The sequence below is a fragment of the Oryzias latipes genome, chromosome 14, assembly GCF_002234675.1.
Source record: "Oryzias latipes chromosome 14, ASM223467v1".
NCBI lineage: Eukaryota > Metazoa > Chordata > Actinopteri > Beloniformes > Adrianichthyidae > Oryzias > Oryzias latipes.
In genome coordinates, this window is record NC_019872.2 from 14,119,611 (window position 1) to 14,146,913 (window position 27,303).

The window sequence follows — 27,303 nt, forward strand, 5'->3', positions numbered from 1 at the left end:
ACCTGGATGGAGTCAAAAAAGTTCAGAGAAAAGTACACTTGACTGTTTCAGTTCCCATAACACCCTGACATTTAGATGTAAATGGGCTCATTAGAGAGGGCAGACTGTCAGGTTTGCATCTTTTGCCCATTTATTCTTGTCAAACTGCCCTAAAGCCACAGCAGGCTTTTATGGAAAACACTTGTTTTAGAGGCTGAGTTTTATTTAAAACTTTGTAATGCATTATTGTTTAGATATGAAGCACAAACATTATTCTTGATACAAGGAGAAATATTTAAAGTAACACATGTTGTTGTTGATCTAAACATTTTTCCCCTTTTTGTGGAATTGAATGTGTATTTATAGTACCACAAGTTTTTAGATAAACATAAAAATATCAGCAGTTGAGTTTTTTTCTTTTTTTTCTTAATTTTCTGTCTATTTGACCTCTTCTTTTGTTAACTTAAGGCCAAACATGGTTTAAAAATATGTTACTTTAAGAATTTTACTTTATTTAAACATTTGTAAAAAAATAAAAAATAAATAAATAAATAAAGACAACACATAAATTGAACTTTTAACTGAACAACTCTAAAAAATAAGATTTTAGGATTACCGTACTATGATTTCCTGATCGCATGTTTTTGAACTTTTTTATTTTATTTTATTATTGATTTAACTGATTTAATCCCTGTTACTATAAAAAATATTGTACCAATAGTCTTTCTTCATATTTTTTTTTTTAACAATGAAAATGGACAAAAATTCTATGTAAAAAATTGACATGTTGGTTGACAAAATCATGTTAAAGGCAATGAATTCAAACTTGTGGTTATCTTTGACAGTTTGCAAGTAATAAATGGTCAAATTCTTTATGCACACATGTAGCATTGAATTTAGGTGGACAAAAAAATATTTGTGTCCATGTTGCAGACCAAGCGGACTAGTATTAATTACAGTGCACAAAAGTCCAAACCAAATTTTCTTAGATAAAGTAAATGAAGGAAATATTTATTTCTTATATCTAATAAATTTTGATGTATAAACAAATGTGAGAAAACAGATTTTAAGGTATTTTCTTTATTTTTTCATAGTGAGCAACACAAAAATAACTTAATTTTTACAGTGATCATTTTTGTCTGTTACTATTAGTGCCTTTCTTTGATTCCAGAAGCCGTCATTTTCCATGCATGAGACATCAGTAAAGAAAACAAATTTCCAATTATCAAAAACAAAAGTAAAATATTGTCCTTATATGAAAAAGTTGAAGTGAGGCAGAAGTCAGCTCTGAACATGTCCATGTGCTTTTGAAATGCATTCATCATCTTGAGTTAAAATTGTGAATATTTTGAGTTTTCAGATGTTAAAGACATTTTGATCAAACTGATTTTGGACTGACACGACCCCATCATTCACATCATATCATACTGGCGGCCATGGTGCTGAGGTAGAGCCGTTGACCTCTGACTGAAAATCCGCAGGTTCGTTTCCTGCACTGCCTGCCTATGTGTCAAAGTGTCCTTGGGCAAGACACTGAACCCCACTTATTTCCTGGTATGTAATACATTGGCACCAGTGTTCACAGTGGAGTTGCCATAGGTGTGTGGGCATGGGTGAATGGAACTGTGAAGGAAGGTAGAAAGCCGCATGGTAAACTTGGCAATGTTTTACGCTGGATGCCCTTCCTGACACACCCCTCTCAAAGCAACCGGGCTTGGGACCAGCACAGAAGTAGAGAAGGGAACAGGGAGCAGCCCGGAGTCAAACCCTGGTTTCACGGACGGAAGGCGCCGCAAACCAGCACGAGCTAAACCTCTTTATCAATGAGCCTTTGACCGAAAAGTTAATCAAAACCAGACATTTTTTTATCTATTTATTTCGCAACTGTGCCGTTTACTATTTTGATATTCTAATCTCTGTTGGTAAAACAATATATATACATACACTATATGCATTTACCACCTGTTTGGCCTACATATTTGTTTAAGATTTTTTTTTTCCGATTAAAAACAATGTTCTGGTAGATAATTCAGCATTCCAAGCTATAGACTCAAGAGTGAAACTCACTTACAGAAGTGGAGATGTCAGTAAGAGTGATTTGCATAAATCTGCCAAATATGAAAACAATGAAGCAGAAAGTAAAGAATTGGCTAAAAAATCACGAAAAATAAAAATATTTAGGTTTTCTGCAGAAAATACTTTAAATGGGCATCAAAATATTTGTATATAAATAATCACATCGCTGATGCCTTTTGTAGTTTGTTGTTTAACTTTTAGGTGCACTGGATAAGATTTAAGACCTCTGCTTGGAATAAACACAAGTCTAAATTTACACAAAGATAACAGTTCATATTTTTGGTCAGTGAGTATTCAGGCTGCTTCTCTTTAAATTAGTAATCACATAATAAAACAAAACTCATGAGAATTATACTGTAGAACCAAACCTTCTAAAAACCCAATTAACATCTGGCATATTTGTGCTGAAATGAAGCATAATTCTCCAGGTTTGGCAAAAGCACAAGAGTGAAACATCTGTGCAGTGCAACAGACACAGCTGAAATTGGTAAACATCTATAAACAAACAAATAATTTCAATTAGAGCATGATATACAGTCAAATGAGAAAAGGATCCATTTCTAAAGCCTAAATTTACCTTGCTGTGCCCAGCTTGTCACACTGGAACTAAACTGGAACCGAACCAAAACTTACAAAGACGATTTAGCACAAAAGCAAGGAAGTGGTAGTAGCATCATGTGTAACAGCAAACACATGTTAAAACAGAGCCTGGTTGAAAAACTCAATAATCTTGAGAGATGAGAATTACCTTTTATAAAACTGATAAACGTCTTTATTAGGTCATGAAAATGTAACCTTTCTTCAGGACTAAATAAGTAAGAAATTATTGTAATTCTTATTTGTTCTTTGTCATGCTCTCTTCAGTTTTCATATTTTTAGTTATAGTTTAGCATCATCTAAAATATGATAATTTTAATTTATTAACTGGCAGATGCAGATCACTGTTTTTAATTTTTTTACATGTTTTATCATGAAGTAGAGGGCATCCTGGAGCTTGTATCCTCCCTGATTCATGTTGACTACATGGAATCAAATGTTGACTTTGGGAGTATTATCGGTGCCTTTCTGTTTTTTACCATTTCTGCAGTGGACGATGAATTTTCTAGCTTCAGTAAGAAAAAACCACGTTGTTGTATGTGCAAAACCATCTGACTTAAGCAAAACACCAAAGAATAAGTAAATAAGCTGTGTGGGGGAGAGCAGTAGATGAGATTTGTGGGTAATACTATCTATAGCTAAACGTTCATGGGCTCTACCTCAGTTTAATATATTTTTTTCTTTTCCTCAAAAAAGTTACACATTTTATTAATACCTTCATAGCTGTGACTCAACAGTTCTTTGCAGAGCTGCAGTGAAGGAATGCCGAATCTTAAAACGATTTCAAAATAGATGCTTGTTTGTACTTTGTTAATTTTTAGTTATTTTTTATTATTATGATTACTTAGGCTTTAACTCTTCCTAAAAATAAAACCATTTTACAGAATTGCAGATCAAAGAATAATGTAAAATAATTTGGTAGACAGGTTGCTCTGGTACAGCATTACCTCTGCATCGATTTCGTTTTAATAACAACTTTTAACTAAAATAAATACGTCAGATATTTAAAATCACAATGATATTTTTTATAATGTTGATATTTTTTCCTTTTTTTTCTCGCACCGGTGTTATTTCTGTTGTGATGCTATAGAGAGAAGCATCTCTAATTATTCAGTGTCAAATAAAAATACCTCGTGTGAGAAAGAAAAACTGAAATCTTATACCTTATAATTTAAAAATGTATAGAAAATATTTATAAATCATTTATGTATACTTCTAATAATTGTGCCTTTTTTCTTCTTATGTTAAGTTTAGAAATTAGTTATCCTGGACTCACAGCCCATTTTTTGTGAATTTTAGATCAAATCTATTTTCATTGAAACCAGTTAGAAAGACCATACTGCCCAAAAAATGTATTACCATGAGTCTCAATGTCAAGTCCACATTCACCTGTGGAGACTTATATCTGTCACTTTCTGTCTTGTTTGGATGACAGCTCCTCTTTGTCCGTCCTCCTCACTCTCTTAAGGATTCATTAGTCCCTTTAGACTCCTGCTGCCTAAACATATTGCGCCATTCAGCTGGTACTTACGTGTCATCTGTTATCTATTGGACTGGTGTTTCTGGTAAGTATATGAATGATAATCAGGCCTTTGTGTGCCAGTTGAGGTGCAGCGGGATCTGCAGTCTGTGATGTTGCCTCAGGGGGAGATTAGGAGGGGCAGCCGGCCCTCTGTGTCACGTCGACAGTCACAGCGCCCATCCGCTGCTCGACCAAACCCCTTTGGGACCTTAAATCCTGTTACACTGTCCGCTAAAACCATCATTTGTATTAGAGATGTGTGGGTGTTTAAGTATGTGTACATATTAAGCGAGGGGGGTAGTGTCTTAAACTATGAATTATTCATATCAAAAAGAAAAGGAGATATTGACTACATTTCCATAAACAGACTGCTCTTTTTATGTCATCAGGCACGAGATCTTTGGGTATAATTGCGTAAAAGCCCCTGAAAATGTGCTTCAGCAGCGGCACAGCAGGCACTGGTCAGCCTTATCATCAGCGATGAATTTGAGTGATGGCAATTGTTCCAAGTTAATATCTTATAAATAATTTACTGTTTTAGGGGCGTTGCTTTTGCCCACTAAACGTTCTAAGCTTCAGCAGCCCACACCTGCGCGCGCGGAGCGCACGACTGAATTAGTCTGCTGTGGCACAGATATGGATGTGACACTCATAAGTGGCCGTAGATGGGCAGTATATTTATGTATTTATCTGTGGAGAAATGCGACAGAGTGGCTCTGATGCGAGAGGGTGCCTTTTTTCCCCTCCATTATCTAACTCTGTAACAAGTGATGGCGGAGAATGGGATTCTTTGCACTTCTGGCCCGCGCCTCCAGAGGGAGGTCAAAACTATTTGTCAGTCTCCAGTTGGGTTTGCAAATTAGGATGAACCTCCCTGCGTGACGACCTCTATTCCTATCCGCGGGAGGACTGCTGTACATCACTTGAAAATTAGGGGAATTGATAACGTCTTTATGATACCCATGGATGGAGTTTTTCATCATTTTTTGGTGTTTGGGCAAAAATTGCCAAACTTTTTTAATTGGATTAAAAAGTTTAACCTTTATTAAACATGGAAATTAAGCTGCAAATTCACTTTTTTGTGTTTCGGAAGCTGCGGCGAGGCTGACTGACCATTTAATGAGTTGTTTTCTGGCAGAAAATTGAAAGTAACAGAAAAGTGAAAATGGATGTTGTGGACCCAACAGGTTTCAGTCCTGACGACTGCATCTCGATAAAAGCTTTGCGCACTTGAGTGGCGTCGTCACATTAATTTACAGGTGTGGCATTTAACGTTAAGAAGCCCCTTCAATGAGGGCAAAACAAGCTTTTATCACCCCCTCCGAAAATGATGTATCAGATATTAAAACTGATGTGAGAAACATTTTGTGGATGAAAAACTGTTTGTGCCACAAATCCTCTTTTTGTTTTCCAATTTAAAAACGAGTTCAGATTTTTTTTTAAACCGCATTCCTCTATTTACTCACACATTACTGCTCTGGATCCTTTGAAGGTCTTGTTCAGAAAGTCCTAAAGTGAAAGAAAATGTTTTTCTATTACTAAATTCTATCGGAGCGCAAGGCGGGGGCTTGACGCGCAGCGCACAGGGCTCCTCCATGACAGAGTCGCCTTTGTTGCGTCTATCCGCCGCTGTCACACACTTTAATTCGACTCTCTTTCTCTCTCATTGAAAACCCTCCACAATGACATTCAATAAGGGCCGCAGAGTGAAAACCTGGTTATTTTTACATATTCTTTCCCCCGACTCGGTAGGGGCCCGAGCAAAGGAATTAATCACTGCTCTTTAACAGCGCTGCCTTCAGGCGATGACTTGTCCCTTTTTTTGTGCCCAGAAATGACACATTAACCTTAAAATGGATATGCATCAACTTTACATTCAGCTGCTGCGCTTGTATTTGTGCTCAGTGTTGTGCAAAAGCCACACAAGTGCAGATGAGCAAATAATTAACCACAGCATGCTTCCAAATATAACTGTAGACTGTTAATTTTTTTTTGTTTGTTTAAGAAAATTTCAACTTATAACGTGAGGTTCCACTGATTTACCAAAAAAGGGACATACTAGTTTTCAACCTGTAGCCTTCTTTATTTAAATGTTACCAAGTGGTCTTTCTTGAAAACCTTAGCCGTGGAATATTGATCTGATTTTATTCAAACTTGTAGAAAATGTTTTTCTGCTCAAACTTTGAGGTCTTCTCTATGATAAAGTGAGAGTGATGATAAAAGGAAGACTGGGCATCGCCGCTCCTTGCGGTGTGGGTGGGGCTGACAAGAATAGACTACATTATGCAGTTCATTTAGTTAACAAGTGAAATAATGGGGAAGCGTGCAGTGGGAATGCCGAGAGAAAAGCACAAAACCCTATTGAGAGCTCTTGGCCGCTTACAGCGTAACCATCACATGGCCGAACTGAGTCCACGACGGCTATTTAAGGAGAGGCTGCGCGCCTTCAGCACCACTTCGCTGTCCACCGTCCCGACAGGAGCACGCTGACGCAACGAGCAACTCCGAACGCGCTGAGCAACAAGTTTGAAAACATGCCGAGATCTTTTCTCGTGGATTCGTTGATTTTAAGGGAGGCCAACGAAAAGGGGAGTGAGAATAACCCACCTTTATTTCCGTACGCCATGCACTCGCCGCACCACGCGCACGGGCTGCCGGGGTCTTGCCACTCCAGAAAAGCAGGAATGCTGTGTTTCTGTCCGCTTTGCATGGCGGCGTCCCAGCTCCATCCGTCTCCACCGACTCTGCCGCTCCTCAAGGCGTCATTTCCCCCCTTCAGCTCGCAGTACTGTCACTCAGCTCTGTCCAGGCAACACGCTTCATCAAACAGCATCAGCCTCAGCCAAGGAGCGGGGATTTACCAAGCTGCGTATTCGGTTCCAGACCCGCGACAGTTCCACTGCATTTCCCTCGGTAAGTAAAGACCTTATTTGATCTTTTTCCGTTATGAGCGCGCACTTTTTTCTCATGCTACTACTTCATCACTATCTTTTACTGACAACGTGTTTCACTTTTACAGAAAACTCAAACGGGAAACTTCAAAGCAGCAAGCGCATGCGCACCGCCTTCACCAGCACACAACTTTTGGAGCTGGAGCGAGAGTTCACTTCCAACATGTACCTGTCCAGACTGAGGCGCATCGAGATTGCCACATACCTAAACTTGTCCGAGAAACAGGTGAAAATCTGGTTCCAGAACCGCAGGGTGAAGCACAAGAAGGAAGGCAAAAGCAGCGGCCAAAGGACTGGATCACATAACTGCAAATGCTCGTCCCTGTCAGCCGCCAGATGCTCGGAGGAAGAGGACGATGACATTCCCATATCTCCATCATCGTCAGAAAAGGAGGATGTGGACCTGTCCGTTTCTCCCTGAGCTCCCAAAACGCCCCTCCAATTCCCCATGAGTTTGAATGCAGCAGACGGAAAATCTTGTACATAGACAGATAATATTTAATCAGACCCAACAGGTCCAACATTGTATAAATTGTATATTTGTTGTACGTTTTGTACGTAGTTTTTTTAAAAACTCCATTGTTATTGCCACTCCAGTGAACGTGAAAGGCATATATGAGATGAAAACCCTCTGAAAAAAGATAGCGTTATTGTTTATTAGATTTTTTTGGGGGGGAAACATGTTGTGTCTGGGAAACACTGCTTAGATCCACTTCTCAATGGAGCTGAGACAGTTTGAGGTAGAAATTGGTCAAGAAGCTGATACCACTCTGAAATTATATCTCCTGTGTCATGGCAAAATATTTATTTATTTAAAAATGTGTATACTTAAATAAAAAAAATATTTCTGGGTTGCACCCTATTTCTCTATCGTCGTGGTTTAGTTCAAGAAAAGTGCACGACTCATTACGCACAAAAGCGCAAAAACCGGAACGCAGAAAACATAAAAATGGAAAAAGGGCCCCACATACATACATACATATATATATATATATATATATATATATATATATATATATATATATATATATATATATATATATATATATATATATATATATATATATATATATATATTTTACGCATCAACAGGCAGGTGTATATTCATCTTAAGAGGGCATTAAATAAAGCCTAAGGCGGAAGCGAGTGATTGAGGTTCTTCAAAACAATTTATCTGTCCCATGAGATAAAGCATTATTGTGAGGTCCTCATATGTGCCTCTCCAGGGACGCTAAGCCCCAGATATCGGTCTTTGCCCCGGCCTTTTTCGGTGCTCTTTTTAAAAGAACACTTTCAGCTCTCGTGTGAGCGAGTTAATAATCTTCACGGGTAGATAAAAGGCTCGTCAGAAGAGTTCACATCATATGAGATATCGATCTAAGATGAAAATAAATGAAGAATGAACACAGTTCTGTGTCTGCGTACCGGAATGATTCTATTGAACGCAGGAGCTTAGTGCCACTTGCAGCTTGAGGTGCGTTTTGCGCAGATAAAATGTATTTAACAAGGACTGGATTATTCATATAATACCAGATCTCTGTCTAATTGATCAAAATGTATGTGTTTTAAATGCTTATCATAATTCAAAAGTTTGCTTCTTTTTTCACAAAAATAAAATAATGTCAGCGTCGCAAACGTTACGCAAAAACACGTGCGCATAAATCCAGGCCTTTAAGCAAAAGTTTTTATTAAAGTTTTTTTCAAAATGTATTAGGTAGTGTGTATACATTTTAGGCTTGCTATTTACCCATGTATCTGTTCAAAAAAATTAAAATAAAAAAGACGTACAAAGTGTGGACGTGAGATTGCGTCTCAATATTTGATCCATTACTTTACGCACCGCCAAAGCTCTTCTCTTACTAAGCTTGTTGTCATCAAAAGTATATTTATTGTGTTTTACAAACTTTAAACTATACTTGCATTCAGCTTAATGTATCCACAAGCTTTTTTAAAGAGTTGGGAAACGGTTCCTAAACTGCGTAAAGAACTTATTATGCACAGTGCGCATTTCTGAAAGTGAAGTTTTACAAGTAAACTTTCCTTTAATTGTTCACTTAAACATTTAACACAGCTCTAATATTTGCATTTGTTAAGATATGGGATTAGACTATTTTGTTAATTGGACCATAGAGCCCCATTTTGCTCACAACGTCTTCTGCAAAGCGCCCTTTATCCATTCAATAGCCCGGGGGTATGCGCCCTGGGGGAGCTTATACGCTCGGTGCTCCAAATGCTCAATTTATTTATTCTTAATTTTGTGCCGATCAATTCATTGAAGCAAAAAGGACTACGGTGTCTTTTTAAAAAGAAGAAAAGGGAATTGTGGACGTAACCTTGACGGAGCCGAAGAGAGGGCTCCCCTGACGCTGGAGAGCCGCTTGAGTCAACAGGCGCCCATCTAGCAGACTCGCCCTTGTCTTTATTCCGGCTAATTTTTTATTTACGGCTTTTCTTTGACATGTCTCTTATCTATCAGATTAAAAGAACAGCTTGTAACAAATCAGTCTGCACGATTTACAACAGCATTAAAAGGGGACAAAGGGAGCAGGCAGTCAGTACCTGAGAGTCTGGTAGACGGCGCGGCGCTGCAGCTGATTCGATGGTTTGAAAATACGCACGAAACAAAATACTCGAATCCTGAAAAAGAGCCTTTGTACGTTTCTTTAGAAATCAAGCAATTCTGCATGACAAAGGACAATTAATAAGCCGTCTTTTCACGACCAGCAGCTGGTTTCCCCGTCAAGGAAAGTTGGAAAAAATTCAGACTGAATGCGCGCAAAAGCCCTTTGCGCGCAGACAGCAACCCAAGGTGACCCATTTGGCACAGTTAAAATAACCAAGCCGAGGTAAAAGCGAGGGAACTGTCAAAAACATTTAAGCTGAAATATCTTGAAATTGCAAATCCCTTTATGTGGAGGGACGCTGCCGATGTGGGTTACTCGTACAAAGGAGGTGGTTAAGTTGGAGAGGCTTTGGAAACGGACACGTGGCTTCTCAATGAGGGCTCTTTGGACCCGCGTGGCTTGCTGTGGCACTGCACATTTAACTACTTTAAACTTCTTTTGCCTCATAATCTAAAGTGAAAAACTTACAAAAGTTAACTTAGAACTTTTTACAAAACATTTAAAACGCTTTTTAACACCTTGATGTTTGAAAAAATTGTTTGTTTATTAACTTTTTAGGAACCGAATGGAGCCTTTCCTGCTCGCACTTCAAGCATAAAAATTGAATACTTTTTAATGAAATGAAATAATTATTAAAAAATAAACTTTTGTTTTTTTATAGTAAATGTAAAATAATTTTACGAGTTTCTTTTTGAGTTGTTTTAAGAAATGCACGGTAACAAATGTGTTTACGCAAAGAAAAGCAGAGATAAAGTACTTTTTGGTAAACAAAAAAGTGGAAATGGCTCTAAATATTGTAAGTAAAACATACACCAACATGTGAATTACTTGTGATCCTCTAAATCTGAGGTTCATCCCATCAAATCGACCTGCGTCGAGAGTATGGAAACGGTTAATGTGTTATAAAAACGATTGGTGTTACTAAACTGGATAAGCAACACGTCTCATTATGGAGCTCTTATTGAAGACAAAGTGTGTTCCGACGGAACAGGTCGCCTTTGCATTGAACTCCAGCTCTTTTCTTTTGCAACATTTGAACCTACTCGGCTGTACATAATCTCTTTAACAGCTAATCAGTGCTGGAAGATGAAGGACTGGCACGCAGCTTTCCCTCGGTCTCCCATCTCTAATTGAATATTCAACGCGCGCACCGTGCCCTGCTTGCCTTTTTCAGTGAGCTAAGAAAAAGTCTTTTTAATTCGGTGCCCATACACAGGCAGTGTCAAAGGTCTCCAAATAATGAACTGCGCAGACATGGAAGAGACCTTTGCAGGAGCAGACGCTGATGCAAAGTTAGTATCCATGTGCGCCAATTTGGTCAGTGGAGTATGTAGGGCCTATAGGTCAGGTGTCTGGATAAAACCCCTTTTGTTGTTTTTAACTATTACGAAGATTGTAATACTTACTAAATTGAGAAACAGTAGGGCGAAGTACTAAGCGCACCGCGACGCAGCAATATAACCCACGAAATGAATCTTATAAACAATAATATGATCTAAGGACCACTAAGTGGTGTTTAATATTTTTGGCCCTTTTAGGAACAGCCAACAACAAAAAGCAAAATTATAAAGAGAAAGTTTTTTGGTTTTAAACCAAATTACCTCTAATTAAAACGCAACTTTGCGGACATGGAAGCTGCGTTTTCGTCTGCTTACACAATCAGAACACCTGCTGGTTCTTTCCAGCTCAGTCTGTATTTATTTTTTACCCTTCAAGCACTGAATTTCAGAATCCGCTTTGGTAATTTTCTGGTTCGGTGTGGATCATTAACGCCATCTGGCGGCGAAAAATCAAGCTGATCTCATGGTTAAAGTGTGGCCAAGGCTGATCAATCTCTAGATAGAAATCAAAAAGTTGAAAAACAGCCAGATATTGTCCATTTGTAGGAGCAGCATTTCGGTGTTTGGAGCAAATGTAACATAAATCCCCATGCAGCACGTGCAGATGGAGGAGAATCGCATTAGATTAAAGTCCCCATCAATCTTGGGGCCCCTCTTCATTCAGGCAGCAGCTCAGCCTAAAATGCTGCTTTCAGTGAGCTATTTTGTAAAACAAAAAACGGAGATATCAACATTTACTAAGCTGTTTTGAGACTACCTGGTACATTCAGAAAACACATCTGAACATTTTCAACCTAAATAATTTTACGTTTTTGTGCTTCTTTAAAAACAAGAGGGAAACATTTCACAATAGAATTTTTACATGGAAATTTTGTTGAGAAATTTTAAGATGGGTTTTAAAGCAACCAATTAGATTTATTACAGTTGTTTGACTTAATTGTAATTGTTGTAACTGAATATTTATAACGTAACAGTCTTAAGATTTGTATAGATGTGACTCTCCCTAATTTTGTTACAGGGTGGCTGGGGAAATTGGACTTTTGGAAGCAGGTGTGGGGAAGAATGTGCTTGTTCATTAAAGGCACATGATGAGAAGTTTCTCATCTTTAAGTTCTTGTCTAAAACTTAAAGAACAATTTAAGTAACTCTAAAATATTCAAAAAGAACAGTATTTCTTAGAAAAATCTGAGGGCAAAGTTTCCTGAGCACTAAAAGTAGGAAAAAATGATTGATTAAACTTGTTATTTCTAATGATGATAAACAAAAACAAGCTTAGAGTTGATAAAATTGCTGCCAAAATATTAATATGAAATAAAAAACTGCAAAAAGTTAAATATTTTTATAACTGTGCTGTAACTTTCTGTGAGACCAGGTGTGGGAATATCAATCAAATTAGGTTATACATATGTTTGATGTTTTACTATAAGACCCCTCCACTCATGTCTATTTTTCTAAATGCAAAATGAATGTGCAGAAATGGAATAAAACACTTGTAAATATTAGCAAATATAACGGTTCATGATGTTTCTAAGTCCTCTGAAATCAAAAGCCGATTAAATCAAATCAGTGCTTTAAATTAGTTTTAATAATCAAAGATAAAAACTTAAAACTTTTAAATCAGCCAAACTTGGCCAGGATACAAAGAACAATGGCTTATTGGGGGGACATTCAACAAAAAAAGAAGAGGATTTTAAATTTGCTTTCAATTTTGTACATCTAGAAATAAATGTCGTTGTGCACAGATGTTTGAACACAACAGAAAAAAAACTTTAAAGACCTTATTGCTGAAGTAAAAACACATTTAGATAGAAGGCATGCAGATGCAGGAGGACTGGCACCCTCAGGAAATCATTACATTTCAAAATATTTTTGTTTTTAGTCATATACTAATTTAAAAAATCAAATTAGAGGAGGGCTTTCAATAAAACCTAAATTTATCTAAAACGTAATCCTTATTGGCTATAATCTGTGAGTCCACTTTTTTGTTTTCTTCCAAAACCCTTTTTGAAAAGAGCCGGCCCACTATTTTTTTTCTTTATCCGTGTAGTTTGTACTATTTCATTCTTGATAATATGTTAAAAAAATAATAATAATAATGGTAAAAAATCATAACATTTTAATGTGAGTTTCATTTTTTTGTACAGAAAATATTAGGAGAAATTAGCTTCAAGCAATTTTTTGTAAAACTGTTAGGTTTATGAAAGCATTTGTTGGCAAAGATAGAGATTTTATTTTCACTGGAGGTGTGGCTCCTTGCAGAATACTACAGCTTGATATCTGAGCAAATGTTAAAGCTAAGAGACTCAGAACACTAAGAAAATATTCATCAGGAATCCTTTACATCAACATATGCTTTATTTTTCAAGCAGACTTCCAACCGATTATCATAACAGCGAGCCCTCCATCTCCAAGGCAAAGTTCCTCAAACGCTGAACATTTTTAGATGCCATACACTGGACTGCAGTCACTCTATTTGCCTGTGGCTTCTGCTGTCAAATATCATTGACCTCCTCTGAGGTTGGTAGAAGCAGCTGGTTGATGTTTCCAGTCTTTGCCCACTTTTTGGAATAGTCATTTTATTTTGAAGAGATAGTCCCTCTGATGTCCTGATACTCTCTGCTATGTCTTTAGAGAGGACGTTCACTGCCGACGTGTCATTCAGACTCTTGATAGATGAAAGGAGCTTTCCGTCGTCCCCTGATGAGGGGTAGTCCATGATGGGGAAAGGGGGACTGAGCAGAATGAGACTCTGAGGTCTCTGTCTGTTCCTGAAGGAAGGCCTTTGGTGTACATTCCCTTTGGTGGGTCTGGGACAATCTACAAACACTTCCAAATTGGGGTTGTGTCTCCTGGTAATGATGGGCAGTTCTGGAGTAGATGTGGTCTTCCCAGACTCAACCGGTTTGTCAAGATTTGGATGTTTTAGGTGTTTGGGCTCTTTGTTCTCTAGCTCCTCCTTCAGATCTGACATATTTGGAGCAGGAGCGGCATTGCTTGTCTCTACACTCATTTTTGGACATTCTCTTTCTTGTTTCTTTACTGGGTTAAGATGACTTTCTTGTCTGGTTTGAGGAGTTTGGGTGTACTGCACCTTTGGAGGGACGACTGGCACAGCTCTGGCCTGACACGTTTTGATCATGAAGGCTGTGCGCACTGACGACACACTGACTGGCGCAGAGTTTCGCCGAAGAGGCGCCTGACGATCATTTAGAAACAGATCCAGCTCTGAATGGACTTTGTTTCCACCGGACAGTAATCCTCTATGTGTGGCAGAAAACTCTGAGTCTCGATTTTGCTGGTTTGAGATATCTTTAATGCATCGATACCCCAAGTCCAGGTTCAGAGAACAGGGCCTGTGCTTGGACAGATAACTGTCCTCTCTTTTCTCTGTCAAGGCTGCATCACAAGATGATTGTCTGAGAAATTTCTGAGATGATACTGTATTCTTTGGCTTTATTGTGCTGCTCTTTATTGGTTGTTTTGCATTACATCTGCTCAGTTCCATTTGCACTGGTGCTGATGGCCAATGAGTCAGTTTAGTTTCTGTGTCAGTGCTGGAATGCTGGGAGCTTTGGTTGAATTTATCCAGTGAAAGAGATGAAATCTTTACAGTATCCAAGTCTGGAGTATCCGTGCTTGACCTGAAGGGTGATAGCTTGTCAAACAATTCCTCCACATCTGGAGAATGGAGAGGACTTGTGACCCACTGCTTGGTGGAGCAAAGATCTTCCCAGGACTCCACCAAGTCCAGCTCTTCCAGGTTTCTCCCAAATCCTTCTTCGTCATCGAGGTTTGGAAGCTCCAGGAAATTGGTTGTCTCCTGTGAACAAACCGAGATCCTCTGTCCACTTTCTATCATTTGAATCTCATTGATCTTTTCTGCATTGTTTGACTTTTCCGTTTTCTCCCGAGGAACCTCGTGCTTCAGACATTTTCTGGCTGTGCCTGGGAAGCGTGTGACCTGCGGAAAGTCCTTTAAAATCAAAGGTTTTAAAACATGACTCAACCGGGTTTCCTTTGAGGAAGCTTGAATCTGCAAAGAGGAGGTTCGTTGCTCTTTGGGCCCCTTTGATTCATGCGTTGGATCAGCGGGACAAACTTTTTGAGTGTTTCCAGCAGAGATCGCATCACCGTTTTTGTGAACGCACAACAAAAGGTCTGATTCTGAGGGCTGCTTCTTTTTGCCATCAGATCTAGGGGCCTTCCCACAATCACCCAGAGAGGTGTTTGACAGCTGCTCTGTGCACAGCAAGGACAGAGATGGAGAGCTGCGGCTTCGTTTTGACTGGACGTCTCTTGATAACTTGGTGTTTCCAGACGTGGTCACTGTGGAGAAAGCTGGTTTGAAAGCTTCATCCAGCAGGTCAATTTCAGGCTCAGTTATCTTCAGTTCTTGGTGGAGGTCAGACCGCAGATTTTTTATTATCGAGGATCTTTCATCCTGAAAGATTAGAGAAAGTAAATAAATATCAAAGGAAAAAAAATATGATGAAAAAAGCAGTTAAATCCCATATCCTTACACTGGTGTGACTCTGACATGTGGGTAAGGTCACATTATAACTCCAATTATAAACTCTAACTGCTGCCACAATTAGGCTATCTTTAAATCATCCTTATTTGACTTGTTTTATATCAGATTGAAGAAGTACAATTAATTTAATCCCCTTTTTGACAACGCGTTTTGATTTTAACTTTCTATTTGTTATAACTGTGTTTCAGTCAGTGGCCTTGTTTATCACCTCAGTGGCCTTGTGGTAGAATGTCCACTCTAAGACTAGAAGGTTCTGAGTTCAAATCCATGGCCGAGTCATACCAAAGCCAATAAAAATGGGACCCAATGCCTCCCTGCTTGACACTCAGCAGTAAGGGGTTGGGTCAGACGGTTAAACCACCAAATAGTTCCTGACTGCAGCCCATCGCTTCCCCAGGGGATGGGCCAAATGCTGATGAAACTTTAACTTTACATAAAACAACAACCATTTACATTTGAAATCGTCATAAAAGAAAACAGCTGCATCTAATTAAAATACCTGTTTTGTATCTGTAGGCTGTTTGTGCAAGTTTATTCCAGAAGGTGGCGCAACCTTTCTGCATTCTTTCCTGGTCAGTGCATCCATGTCAAAAACTTCTCTCCATTCTTGTCTTTCTTGTAAAATGTCTTTGTTTAAATCTGAAAGAAATGCATGTTTTTGTGACATGTAGTCACAGACAGCAAATTTGATTAAAGAAAACATGATAATTGAAGGAAGATAATCTCACCTTGTGGAAGTTTTCTAGAGGCTTGCACTTGGGTGGTTTTCTTGTCTGCTCCCTCCTGCTTCTTTGGCTCCAGTTTGGGAAACGTGTTGCTCTTTCCTCTCAGACCTCTGTGCTCTGGAGGCTCCTTGCTGGTCTTCAGAGCTGGCGCTTTGTCTTTGTTGTGTCCCCTGCAAGGTGTGCTGTTAGAGCTGATGACAGCCGACACACGTAAGGGAACAGACACAGCAAAAGGCTCAGAGATGTTGACGGCTCTACGCTGATGTCTTGGTGAGGATTCCAGTGGGAAGAAGCTTCCCGGGAATGAAGGTCGGGATGAGCTGTTGTGGGAGGAACCTGAGTACAACATTCTCCTGTTTTTTGGAGATGTCGGCTTGGAACCACAAAGGTCATCACCTTTGAACACTTTAAGCTGCTCTGGCAAGGGCTTCTGGGGAGTGGCAGAAGCTCCTGGTAAGTCCATCGGTTTCATGTTGACACTCCAGCCCCCTGCTGCCCCGCCAGCCTTCTTCCCTTTTGACTCCCAGTTTTGGTCACGTTCACTCAGATCGAGCAAAGAGTCGGACCCCAGCGTTCTGGATTTCACATCCGGAGTCAGAGTGTTGCTGGATCCTGCAGCTGGAATATGGCTTCCTGAACGTTCGTCATCTGTAGATTAAATATTGCATCAGTGATAAAGAAATGCCTCGTGCAAATACATGAAAAAGTTCCTTTTTAGACCATAAAAACAGTTCAAGGTTCCAATTGCCTGTAATACTTCATTTGTGTTTTGCAAAATAACACAACACAACCTAGTTAGACCTTGGAAGTCACGTTATAAAAAGATTTAGCCCCACCTGGTGGTAAGGAGCACAATGATTCCATGCTCCTGGATGGTCGAAGAGCTGCCTTTTCTACCAAAAACAAATAAGAAGACATGCTGTTTTTATTTTATGATCACATCATATGTTTTTCTTTTTTGGATTAGTTTTTTGCACTTATCAATAAATCCATTCAGCAGTTAATTTTCTAAATTTATTCCATTCTATTCTGGATTGAAAAGAGCCACTGCCAACTGCTTATGAGTGACAAGAATGAATTCATTTGGGTCTTTAAAGGGGACAAAAATGTGTTTTCTTCTATCCTTCACAGAGCACTTACAAAACATATTAGGACACAAGCAAACAAGCGAACAAAAGGTTTTCATTTTGGAAACTTTGGGAATTTTTGACCCTTTAAAAAAATAATTCTTTTATTTTATCTCTGTGAAATGTGAAAAAGATTCACGCAAAACATCCTTCTGTTTTTTTCATGTTCAATCATTATGGGTCAAGAAATGTTGATTCAGTGCCAAACATCCCATAAAATAAAAAGATTTGTGAAAAAAGTTTTCTTCTCTTTTCTGCCTGGACCTATGATTCAACTTGAAGAAGCAAGGTCCAATGGAACATAATACGTCATGCCTCTTTGACTTTAAGAGTTCATTTAGTCATCACTTTACTACTAAAAAAAATCTCAATTTTAAACAAGTAACCTTTTTTCTGGTTAAAGAGCAAAAAATTCAGGTAAATGACTTCTTCTTATTCTGTGTTATGAGGTATGGTTTAATTATCAATGGATGCATTAATGCACCTATAGTCTTGGCACTTTTTTTTCCTCTGCAGCCAAGGAGAAAAAAGTTTGTACTGTCTGAATTTAAAGGTGAACTTAACCTTTTGTAGCACCTAAAGATATTTTTTTTCTTTAAAAAAATATTTTTTTAAATCCCACTCGAATAATCATTTGATCTATTTTTAAAGTGTTCCCAGTGGTCTTTTACTTATGATTATGTTGTTTTTAGCCAAAATAAAAAAAACATAAACAAAACTGTTGTTTTCTGGGACAAAGTTTCTGCAGTTGTTCATTAGTAGTTCATTAGATATTTCCCTCTGAGTTGTGGCTGGGACTGTTGGAGCAGATCAACCCCGCCTCCCTTTCCCGTCACCTATAATTCAGGGCTCAGAGCAGGGAGCTTGTGGCCCGCCCAGCACATTTTCTACCTCACAAATAAGCTCTTTTTCCAACTACATTTTTTCATCTGCTCCTGATTTGCAATGATTTGAATAAATAAAATACTCAGAAATGCAAATTTAAGCTCAAATTTGTTAATATAAGTAAAATAATCAGAAAAATGCCACAAAAAATGTTAAATGTCAAATCCAGGTCTAGTCATACCAAAGACTCAAAAAAGAACCCAATGCCTCCCTGCTTTACATTCAGCATTAAGGGTTTGGATTGGGGGGTTAATCCACCAAATGGCTGTGTCTGCAGCTCACCGCTCCCCCATGTAATGGGTCAATTGCAGAGAACAAATTCCACACACAGGTGTGTGACAGCTAATGATACTTTAACTTTATTACGCACAAACATGAAGATGTATCTCTGAGCTTATTTTAAAAACTCTATTAGAATTTCAATCTCTTTGTCTCCTTTTTCTTTTAATGCTGCTTTTTAATGGACTTGATAGTGTGAGTCTGTCTTTCCACATCTTTGAGGTTCCCATTCTACTATCTAAGTGTGCCCAACAACATGCATGCACATTAAGGCCTTTTTCCCAAGAAGGGAAGATAAACTTACGTGTTATCCCCTGTGCTCGGATGAAGACACTACCATTGCGGCTAAGTTTTCCCTTTGACTCAACAGACCTTCCAAGGTTGAAGATAGACTTCCATTTCTTTGATTTCCCAGAAAACTTTCTTCTAACAAGCAAGAGACAGTTAGGAAGTCCAGCTTGGGTAAACTGTAAAGTCTTGTCTGCAGTTTTGAATTTACAGGGCCTCAAAAACTTACTTGTCTGATGTGTCTATCACAGTATGATAGAGCGTGGCGCTGCTGGTATCAGGCAGACTGTTCTCACGCTGACGTTCTTTATGCAACGGGTGGTTTGGGCTCAAGGAGCGAGCCTGGGCCTCTTCTAGGCTCATCAGTTTCATCGGCCCGCTCTGGCCACTGATCGGGAGGGTTGCATACTTTTCTCCACACACCAAACTTTGTCCTGCAGAAATATAATCTATCCGTCACCAAATTCTTTTGGCCTGTTTGTGCCTCCTCCTAAGTAAACTCACCTTCTTTTGGTTTTATTGGTGCAGACGCCCCACTGAAGATCTGCTCTGTGTGGTTTAAAATATACTCTATCACTGACTGCTGTTTCCGTACTTCCTGGAAAGCCATGTCTCCATTACCGGAAGAGGCCTCAATGTCCTTAGATCTAACAAAGCAGAGAAATCAGGTCAGCATTTAGGAAAATATTGCAATTAAGCCTGAGTGTTACTTTATTATTGTTGATAGAACGTGCAAGATGGAAATATCCTCACCTCAGGAGATTTGGAGCCCACACCAGTGCCAGGTTGCGCGTGTGCATGTTTGTCTGAGTGCTTAAAGTTGCAAGGTAAGCCAAGTGCTTTGTAAGATACTCCAGAGTCCTGACAGCAAAAAAAACAAGGTCGTTTGCACTCTTTCCGCACCATGAAAAGGCAGCAACAACTCAGTTTTTTGGTGCTGCTGAGAGGAAGAAGCTTTACCTAAAGTGAGGGGCGGGCAGCTCCCTGATAACACCCTGAATGTGTGAAAGTTTTTCATGATCTCCCTGAACCGAGATGGCTTCCTGTAGGTAAGACAGAGAAAAGAGTTCAAATCAAAAGTTCAGCGATATCCTCTTTTAAAAAATTGGTTTTGGGGTTGTGCTAAAGGCCAAAGGACGAGGAGAAGGAGCTTGACACAATGTGCTTAAAAACCCAATTCCATGAAATCACATTTTTTGTGTTTTTAACATGTTCTTGTGGCATTTTTTTAATGATGGAGGATATATATAAGTAAAATTAAGCTCCTCTGTCCAACACAAGAGGCCTTCAGCTCTTATCTGTCTGCCTAGCTGTTGGACAGGACAAGTTAAAAAAATTAAAAAGCTTAAATTTGCATTTCTGAGCATTTTATTATTCCAGTCGTTGTGAATCAGGAGCAGATGAAAAAAATGCTGTCTGAAAACAAGTGTATACACTGAGCGAACCGCAAGCTCTCTGCTCTGCTCCATTCTGATGTGTTCACTTGGAGACAACTAGATCCATGTACGCCTTTGTTTTCTCATCTGAGTTACATCTGGCTCAAAACTGTACGGCCATTTTTGCTGAACCAGTATAGTTCGGCTGGGGGTGTGAGGGGGGCGCATTTAAACAGATCGATAATCAGAAGGGGGGGCCAAGACTACTCCATGTCAACAGTCCCACCCATGAATCAGAGGTGAATTTCTAATGAAATGCTGCTGCTCTGCAGAAACTATGTCCTATGATGACACAGGTTTTTTATTTTTTTCTAAAAAGGGCATATTCATAATAAAAATACTACTTTTTTACAATAGATCCAAAGATGATCGGAATGGGTCTTTCACCCTAAATATGGAGTAGTTTTCCTGCTGTGTGGCTTTAGTATTTTTTATACCTTTCATGAATTTAACATCAATGATTTGTCTTCATTTTTCTGTGTAGGCTGCAACCTTCAACGCAGTTATCACAAGCAGGTGTGGGCTAAAGTACACATGTCCCCCAGCAGTTAGGAGATTAACACAATAAAGGTCCACAGTAAGTGCAGAGTAAATAATCTTAATTTTTCCTAAATGTGGTTATATTACTACAAGCTGTTAAACTTGAGCTATTCTGGCCCACGAGATCAAACAGAGAATAAATGGTTCTTATTAAGAGCAATTTTTCTATGCATCATCTTAAGACTAATTTAACCAATAAAAATGTAAAAACCTCTGTTTTTAATCTTTTAATCTTTATAGGGTTTTCATTATTACAACCGAGGGGGAACATTCCAACACTCAAAGTTTTCATGAAGGAGCTGCTAGTTGCCAAGGTATGCATATGGTAAGTCACGGTACACAGAAGCCTTCAAAGAACACCTCAGTCAGGACCTACACTCCAGTTATTTCTGTATCCTCCTCTGCTCTTGACTTTTTCATGCCGACATTTCATCCAGAAAGGACAGCTTTAAGAAAATCTCTCTTATTCCAAACTTACATGTCCCGCTTTTACCAACAGTTACATTTTGGATTCATCTATGCAGTGTTTGAAGGAATTAAAAGGTAGAAATACACACTCAAAAAACATTTCAACTTGAGACTGGACCGTATTTTCTTAAGGATCTGTGAGGTACACACAGCCAATGATTTCACTGTCAATGAAACTCAGTCTTTCCTTTGACAATGATCAACAACAAAAAAAGATTTTTTTGTTGATATCTCACCAGGAATAAAATTAAAATGTGTTTTGTTTTTAAGGAAAAAGAGGGGCAATGCTGAATCCAAAACTAAAGTGACAACAAGTGAGTTTTCAAATTTAAAAAATGACAGTTTTTGGTAACTTTTCCTGGTTTCGAGTCTGACTGCACAGATGGTGTTGACTGTACTCACCGTGAATCTGCTGTACAGCTCATATGTTAGCAGAGGATTGGGTAGCTCCCTGAAGTACAGCTTACATAAGGAACCCACACAGTGGATGTCCTGGAGGTACATTTCCTTTGTAAGGTCAGGGCCTGCCTCGGAGCAGAATTCCTGCCTGCACACACAAACATCCACATCCAAACTCTTAAATTTCTTGCTCAGCATCCTTCTAAAGCAGCATCTGCCTGTTGTTGGTGAAGATGTGCCAAACAAGCACAATGTTTGACCGATATTTGTTAAAACTGAGGTTCTGCTGAGATTTAAGATAATAAATTGTCATTTTTCATGTAGATCATTTGAAAAATTAACTATTTCACTCAGTGGGGGGGGGGGGGGGGGGATACTCTAAACCTTATGCAAAGAGTTGACAATGAACGCTTTGAGTACCTGAGACGTTGAATATTTGACGTGATCCCCGACAGTCTGTAGATCCCATCCACAATCCCATGCTTCTCAATGAACTCTGCACATTTTGTGAGAACCTGAGGAACTTTAGCAAAGAAATCGTGTTAATAGTGTAAAACCTTCATTGACTTTTCTCATCTTTTTGTGGCAGACAAACAAAAGCTGGGACAGAAACAACTGTAAATGCAATGCTCTATTGGAACAATGTTCATGAGGCTGACTTGATGGTATGTAGTTTGTTCCACTTCGGCAGCTCTCTGCTGCTCAGGGCCGGTGATTGTAGGTGGACTTAGACAGGAAGTTAAAAATGGTTTGTTTGTTTCAGAGGAAAGTTGACACACCCAGTCCTTGTAGCTGGTATTACTGACGACATTTCCTCTAATAGAAAGGTCTTTTGTAATGTGACCACTAACCGACACTGCTTTTTAACAAGAAAACATCTGTCTTAAACAACTGTTTCACCCCATTTAAATAAAAATAACAGACTCCAGTGATTTATTCACCCTGACTCTGTACTACTTTATTAATTTGAATAATGTTGGACGAATGTTTTAGGAAAAAAAAATAAGAAAGACATTTAAAATTTAAATTTTTTTGAATAAAGAGAATTAATTATTAGATAACTTTTAAGCATAAAGAAAACCCCCAACTCCTATGAAGAATAAACTGCTCCATCATCTGTTAGTCAGACAGAATGAGAGCCAGCATCATATGATGTTGAATGTTTCCGTGCATGATCAAAGAAAGAATGGATATGTTTTTTTTAAATTTAACAGGATGCATGTTTGTTTACAGCTGAACCTCCACCTGAAAAACTGATCTAGTTCTAGATTATGAGATTGCTCCTCCTGGATGTTTGAAGTCTTGAGCATCACTCTGGAAGAGGTCAGTTTGGACCATGTTATCTTTAGGCATTCATCAATAATCCTGCAAGTTTTCTAGTAATTAAAGAAAAAATATATATTTATTAAAGTTTTAGTGGGAGATTTGCTTTTTATCTGTACTTTTTTACATTTTTTCCCATTGCTCATTATTCTCCTGATTACCTTTTATCTGGGTTGTTTTTGTGATAAACTGCTAAAAAAAACTGAGTCTAAAAATGAAAAATATTCCAGGCATCTTCATCTTAGGCAGCAAGAAGCCAGCATTTAAATTCTCATCGTGTTAACTTGAATACTTGGATTTCTAATTGCACGCTTGTGGTTAAAATCTGGAAAGTCCAGGGTTGTCATTTAGTTTTTTTTACACAGTTAGAACTGATTCCTTGTACTTTAAAAAAATCGTGACTTTGTATAAAGTTTTTGAGAAATTGAATGAAACTAAATAAAAATATAATTAAGTTGAATAATTGTAGGTAAGATGTAGGAAATTGGTCTCTTCTTAGGATTCATAATATATTACCACATGCTGGAGCAAATCATTTCTGTTAGATAATCCTTTTAGCTGTGAGAGGTATTAGACTTAGTAAAAGAAAAAAAAAGTTGATTTTAGCTCAATTTGTTTGTGTCTTCTGAAAAACACATTGTGTAAAAATGAGTTCTTTTTGTGCTCCTGGTATTTTATGGATTGAACGATGTAAACTACTGGATCCACTTGAACATATTTCTGTGATAATGTAAAGGAAAAGACGAAAAGTCTATTTTTAAAGGAGCTTTTCCCCTTTTTCCAAAAGGATTAAAACCAGCCTGAAAGGGCAATGTGTGTTCTGCTTCCACACCTCCTCCCTCACTTCCTGCCTGGATTTCTCCACCTCGAGTCCATTCTAACAGGTCATTCTAACAGTTATCCCTACAGCACAGCCATTCAGTCACTGTAACATCTGCTCAACCTTTTGCTTCTCACAAATTATAGCCAAACACTCTAATTGTAGACTTTAAAAACTCAGAATTTAAAGAAAAAACATATTTAAAAGAATAGAAAATGTCAACGCATGCATGACTTTTTCATTTCATAATTCCCATTTTTGTTTGTTTATTGTTTCCTTTGAACATTATCTGTATTGTGCGTTAAAAAAAAGGTTTTCAGTCCTTTCTGAATGCACACCTTAAAAAGCGAAAAGATTCTCCACAGGAAATTCACACCAAAAATTTTAGAGCCACACCCAAACTTCATTTAATACAGCCAATGAGTGAATGAATGGGCTTTCTAAATGTAAAACACATGTATTCTGATAACAGAGCTTTAAACAATGACTGGTACGCATAGACACTTCCTCTTGTAATGATTTTTTTTTGTTGTTTTTTTTTTACAAATTGTGTTTGTGTTTAAATTAGTTAAAATAGGTAACCACCTTCCTTTTATTCTGAATGCTCCACTGTGTTTAGGTCAAGCAGTTGCTGAGGAAGACTATGCTTTGACAGGGGCGGTTTACTCCTATCTTTAATTCAAAGCTTACAAATAGAACGTAAGAAAAACATTACCATCTTGTCCTGAAATGTGGAGATGCTCAATCAAGTCACAGCCGAACGCATTTTCACTTCCTTTCTTTTTGGACTTCTGTTTAGTCCCTTTATTCTTCATGTGGCTCCAGTTAGTAGTCCAGATTATTGAAGCAGAAACATCTTTGAAAACGCACCAGCTGATCCATAAGAACTTGGAAAATAGTTAAGATGTTGGGTTTAAAAGAAAAAAAAGCAGCTCTTCAGAAATTCCAGCAAACTGCTCCCAAATGTCTGTATCCGCTCACGCTAGGAGACCAAACTGTTGGAGGCTGAGAGCAGAAGTGACGTCACTTTTGAAACTTGAAGTCCTTCAGATTCCTTTTACCTAGATGAGCTTGAAAAAAAAAACAACGCAGTGGGAAAGTTGGTCTGTTAGGACGCGACAGTCCACTGCTTTATCTCAGCTAGATTTGCAGAAGCAGCAATAGAATCTGTTAGTTTCCTGTTGTTTTCTTAACCCCGGCCAGTCTCTCTTTCTGCTCCTTTTTATCTCCTCCTCTTTTCCTTCATTCCACACAGGCTCCATTTTCACTGGCTTTTCTCTGGCTGTGACACTCGTTCATGATGCAAGAAAAGTTCCTGTTCTTGATCATAAATTAAAACCGAATCAAATCTATTGAGAGATCTTTTTAGGGGTTAGAAACCTGTAGATCTGCTTTTTGTAAGATGGTGCGAGATGAATGCAGAAGAGGAGGAAAACAGCTGACCTCGGTTTCTCTCCTAGATATGGAACTATTGACCTGTTTTACTCTTCTTTTTTTTCTTGCTTGTGACCAAACTAGGAGCTAACGGGAAAGGTGCTCTGCCTTTCCTGAATGCTCCCAATGTATACACGGTTTCCTGTGAAAGAGCCCAGGCTTGAAAACAAAAACAGACAGCCTCAGAAGGAAGAAGGAAGTGGGAGGCGACTATAGTGAGGGCCTGAAGGGCACAGATGGGAAATGGAGGGGAGGGGTGCTGCTGGGGTGATGAGATGGACAACACATGGTTCTCATTACAAACAGCTTTGCATTTAGTCTTTTTTTTTTTTTCACCAGAAAGTAGCTGCAATAAAAGAGCATAGCTCATATGTGCAGCAATGAGTTGATGTCAGGTTTTGGAAGACAAATCAAGGTTTCTTCTTAAACTACGCCAATGTTTTTGCACAATCCAATGACATACGCACATTGGAATGTCTTGCAGAGAAACATGGGTCATTTGTCACCTCTGAAAATTAGGAATTTAAAAACTCAAATGTGTTTCATTCAGGATAAAATCTTTACATCCGAATACCTACATCAAGAGCATGAACTTGAACTACATTCAGTTTTAGCTTAGCACTCCGATCATCTTTTGATCTATTGTAAAAGTGTTCCAGTGGTCTTTTAATTATGATTATACCATGGTCCGGCTGAATATTCGATTCTGATTGGCTGCTGGGTGTGAATTAAGTAGGGCATAATAATAATCGCGATTTGCGCGCCAAATTCGCGTCTGCCACCTCTCTTATGACACTCGTTAAATTTGTTGCTTGACGCCCCGGCAGCAGCCGCCAACTTTTTTCTGGACATCATTCATTGCCACATCATGGAAAACATGGACGATGGTGAGCAGGTAGCTCGGGTTTATACGTTTTGGAGAGCTCTACAGAAGCGCCGGCAAGCACGTCGCCGTTTCTGGGTACACCAGATCCTTCCGAGTCTTCACTCCTGCAATGGGAGCTGCTATGATGGGCAGTCACCCGCCCTGGGCCAGCATAGCGAGCTCTGCTGCTGAAGGTCCATCAGTGGGGCCCTGAGAAACTGAGCTTGGTTGCCACGCGACTTGTCACAGTTACTGTTGGGCAAAGACAGGGTACACCCTGGGCAGGTCGCTAACCTGTCAAAGGGGGTCCAGGGCAACCCCACAGCCCCAGCGGGATAAGAGAATGGATGGAAACTTTGAACAAAATTCCTCACATTGACCAACCATTTCAGATTTATTTTTCAACTCTTTGATTGAGTCACTGAAAACGTCACGTGCCCAAAGTTGAGCCCCTGATGGTTTGCCACGCCATGCTATACGCCAAAATGGCACCACAGGACTTCAGATCACGCCTGTATATATGCTTCACATTGAAACTCGACGCCCCTGACGCACGAATGGTTTCCGGTGTGAATGCACCTTTAAGGTGCATTTAAGAGTCACTCAAGAACTGAACAAAATCCAAAAGGTATTTCTGGATGTTCTATTTGATTTTCTAGTTTTTCGGAGGGTTTATTCAGTTAGCAGATTAAGCAGATTGTCTGCGTACGGCACTGACGCACCCCAGTTTAAAATGAAATGATCCCTACTTTAAAAAAATGGAAACTGGGACTTTAGAGGTTTCATTTGCACACAGATAGTGGAAACAACCATGAACTGCTTTAGGAAGCTGCTTAACCATGTCGATAAAAACTGTGTCTAGCTAAAACCACATGGGACGATTCCTGTAGAGTGGATATTTTGGTGCTAAAAGTCTTTTGTGAATGTCACATGCAAACAAGATGACCAGGCCTAACCCCTGCAGGACAAAGCTTTCTTTCTACACCATAGGAAGAGGACATGACATCATTCTGTTCATACAAAGCCTCGGACATCCCACTCTTTATTTGCTATGCTTACTGAAAAAAAGAGGAATCAGGACATTTTGCTGTGTT

The 27,303-nt window shown here is 38.9% G+C and overlaps 2 protein-coding genes across 3 annotated transcripts; one reads left to right on the forward strand and one right to left on the reverse strand.

Moving 5' to 3' along the window:
* The first annotated feature begins 6,644 nt into the window (after positions 1-6,644).
* gsx1 (GS homeobox 1) lies at positions 6,645-8,075 on the forward strand. The gene is given in 2 exon segments (NM_001104833.1): positions 6,645-7,087; positions 7,194-8,075. Coding segments are annotated over 2 exon segments (732 nt in total). The 5' UTR covers positions 6,645-6,708; the 3' UTR covers positions 7,547-8,075.
* A 4,581-nt stretch (positions 8,076-12,656) lies between these two features.
* On the reverse strand, positions 12,657-25,093 carry arhgap31 (Rho GTPase activating protein 31). 2 transcript variants are annotated; one of them, XM_020708896.2, is made up of 12 exons: positions 24,626-25,093; positions 22,188-22,290; positions 21,771-21,915; positions 19,885-19,967; positions 19,678-19,785; positions 19,429-19,571; positions 19,154-19,358; positions 18,941-19,059; positions 17,182-17,238; positions 16,349-16,993; positions 16,120-16,259; positions 12,657-15,530 (listed from the first exon to the last, which is right to left on the reverse strand). In XM_020708896.2, the coding sequence occupies exons 1-12, from the start codon at positions 24,723-24,725 to the stop codon at positions 13,554-13,556; spliced, it is 3,825 nt and encodes a 1,274-aa protein (XP_020564555.1). In that variant the 5' UTR covers positions 24,726-25,093; the 3' UTR covers positions 12,657-13,553. The 2 variants fall into 2 exon arrangements, with proteins under 2 accessions (XP_020564555.1, XP_004076466.1); XM_004076418.4 differs by having other exon boundaries at positions 18,941-19,062; positions 24,626-25,092.
* Positions 25,094-27,303: the final 2,210 nt, after the last annotated feature.

Excerpts from the sequence above, each read along its gene's own strand:
- arhgap31 (XM_004076418.4), bottom strand. The coding sequence starts at position 24,725 with ATGAAGAATAAAGGGACTAAACAGAAGTCCAAAAAGAAAGGAAGTGAA. Across the intron at positions 16,994-17,181 it reads ATTGTGCTCCTTACCACCAG|ATGACGAACGTTCAGGAAGC; the intron begins GTGGGGCTAAAT and ends TTTAATCTACAG. Across the intron at positions 15,531-16,119 it reads AGCCTACAGATACAAAACAG|GATGAAAGATCCTCGATAAT; the intron begins GTATTTTAATTA and ends CTAATCTTTCAG.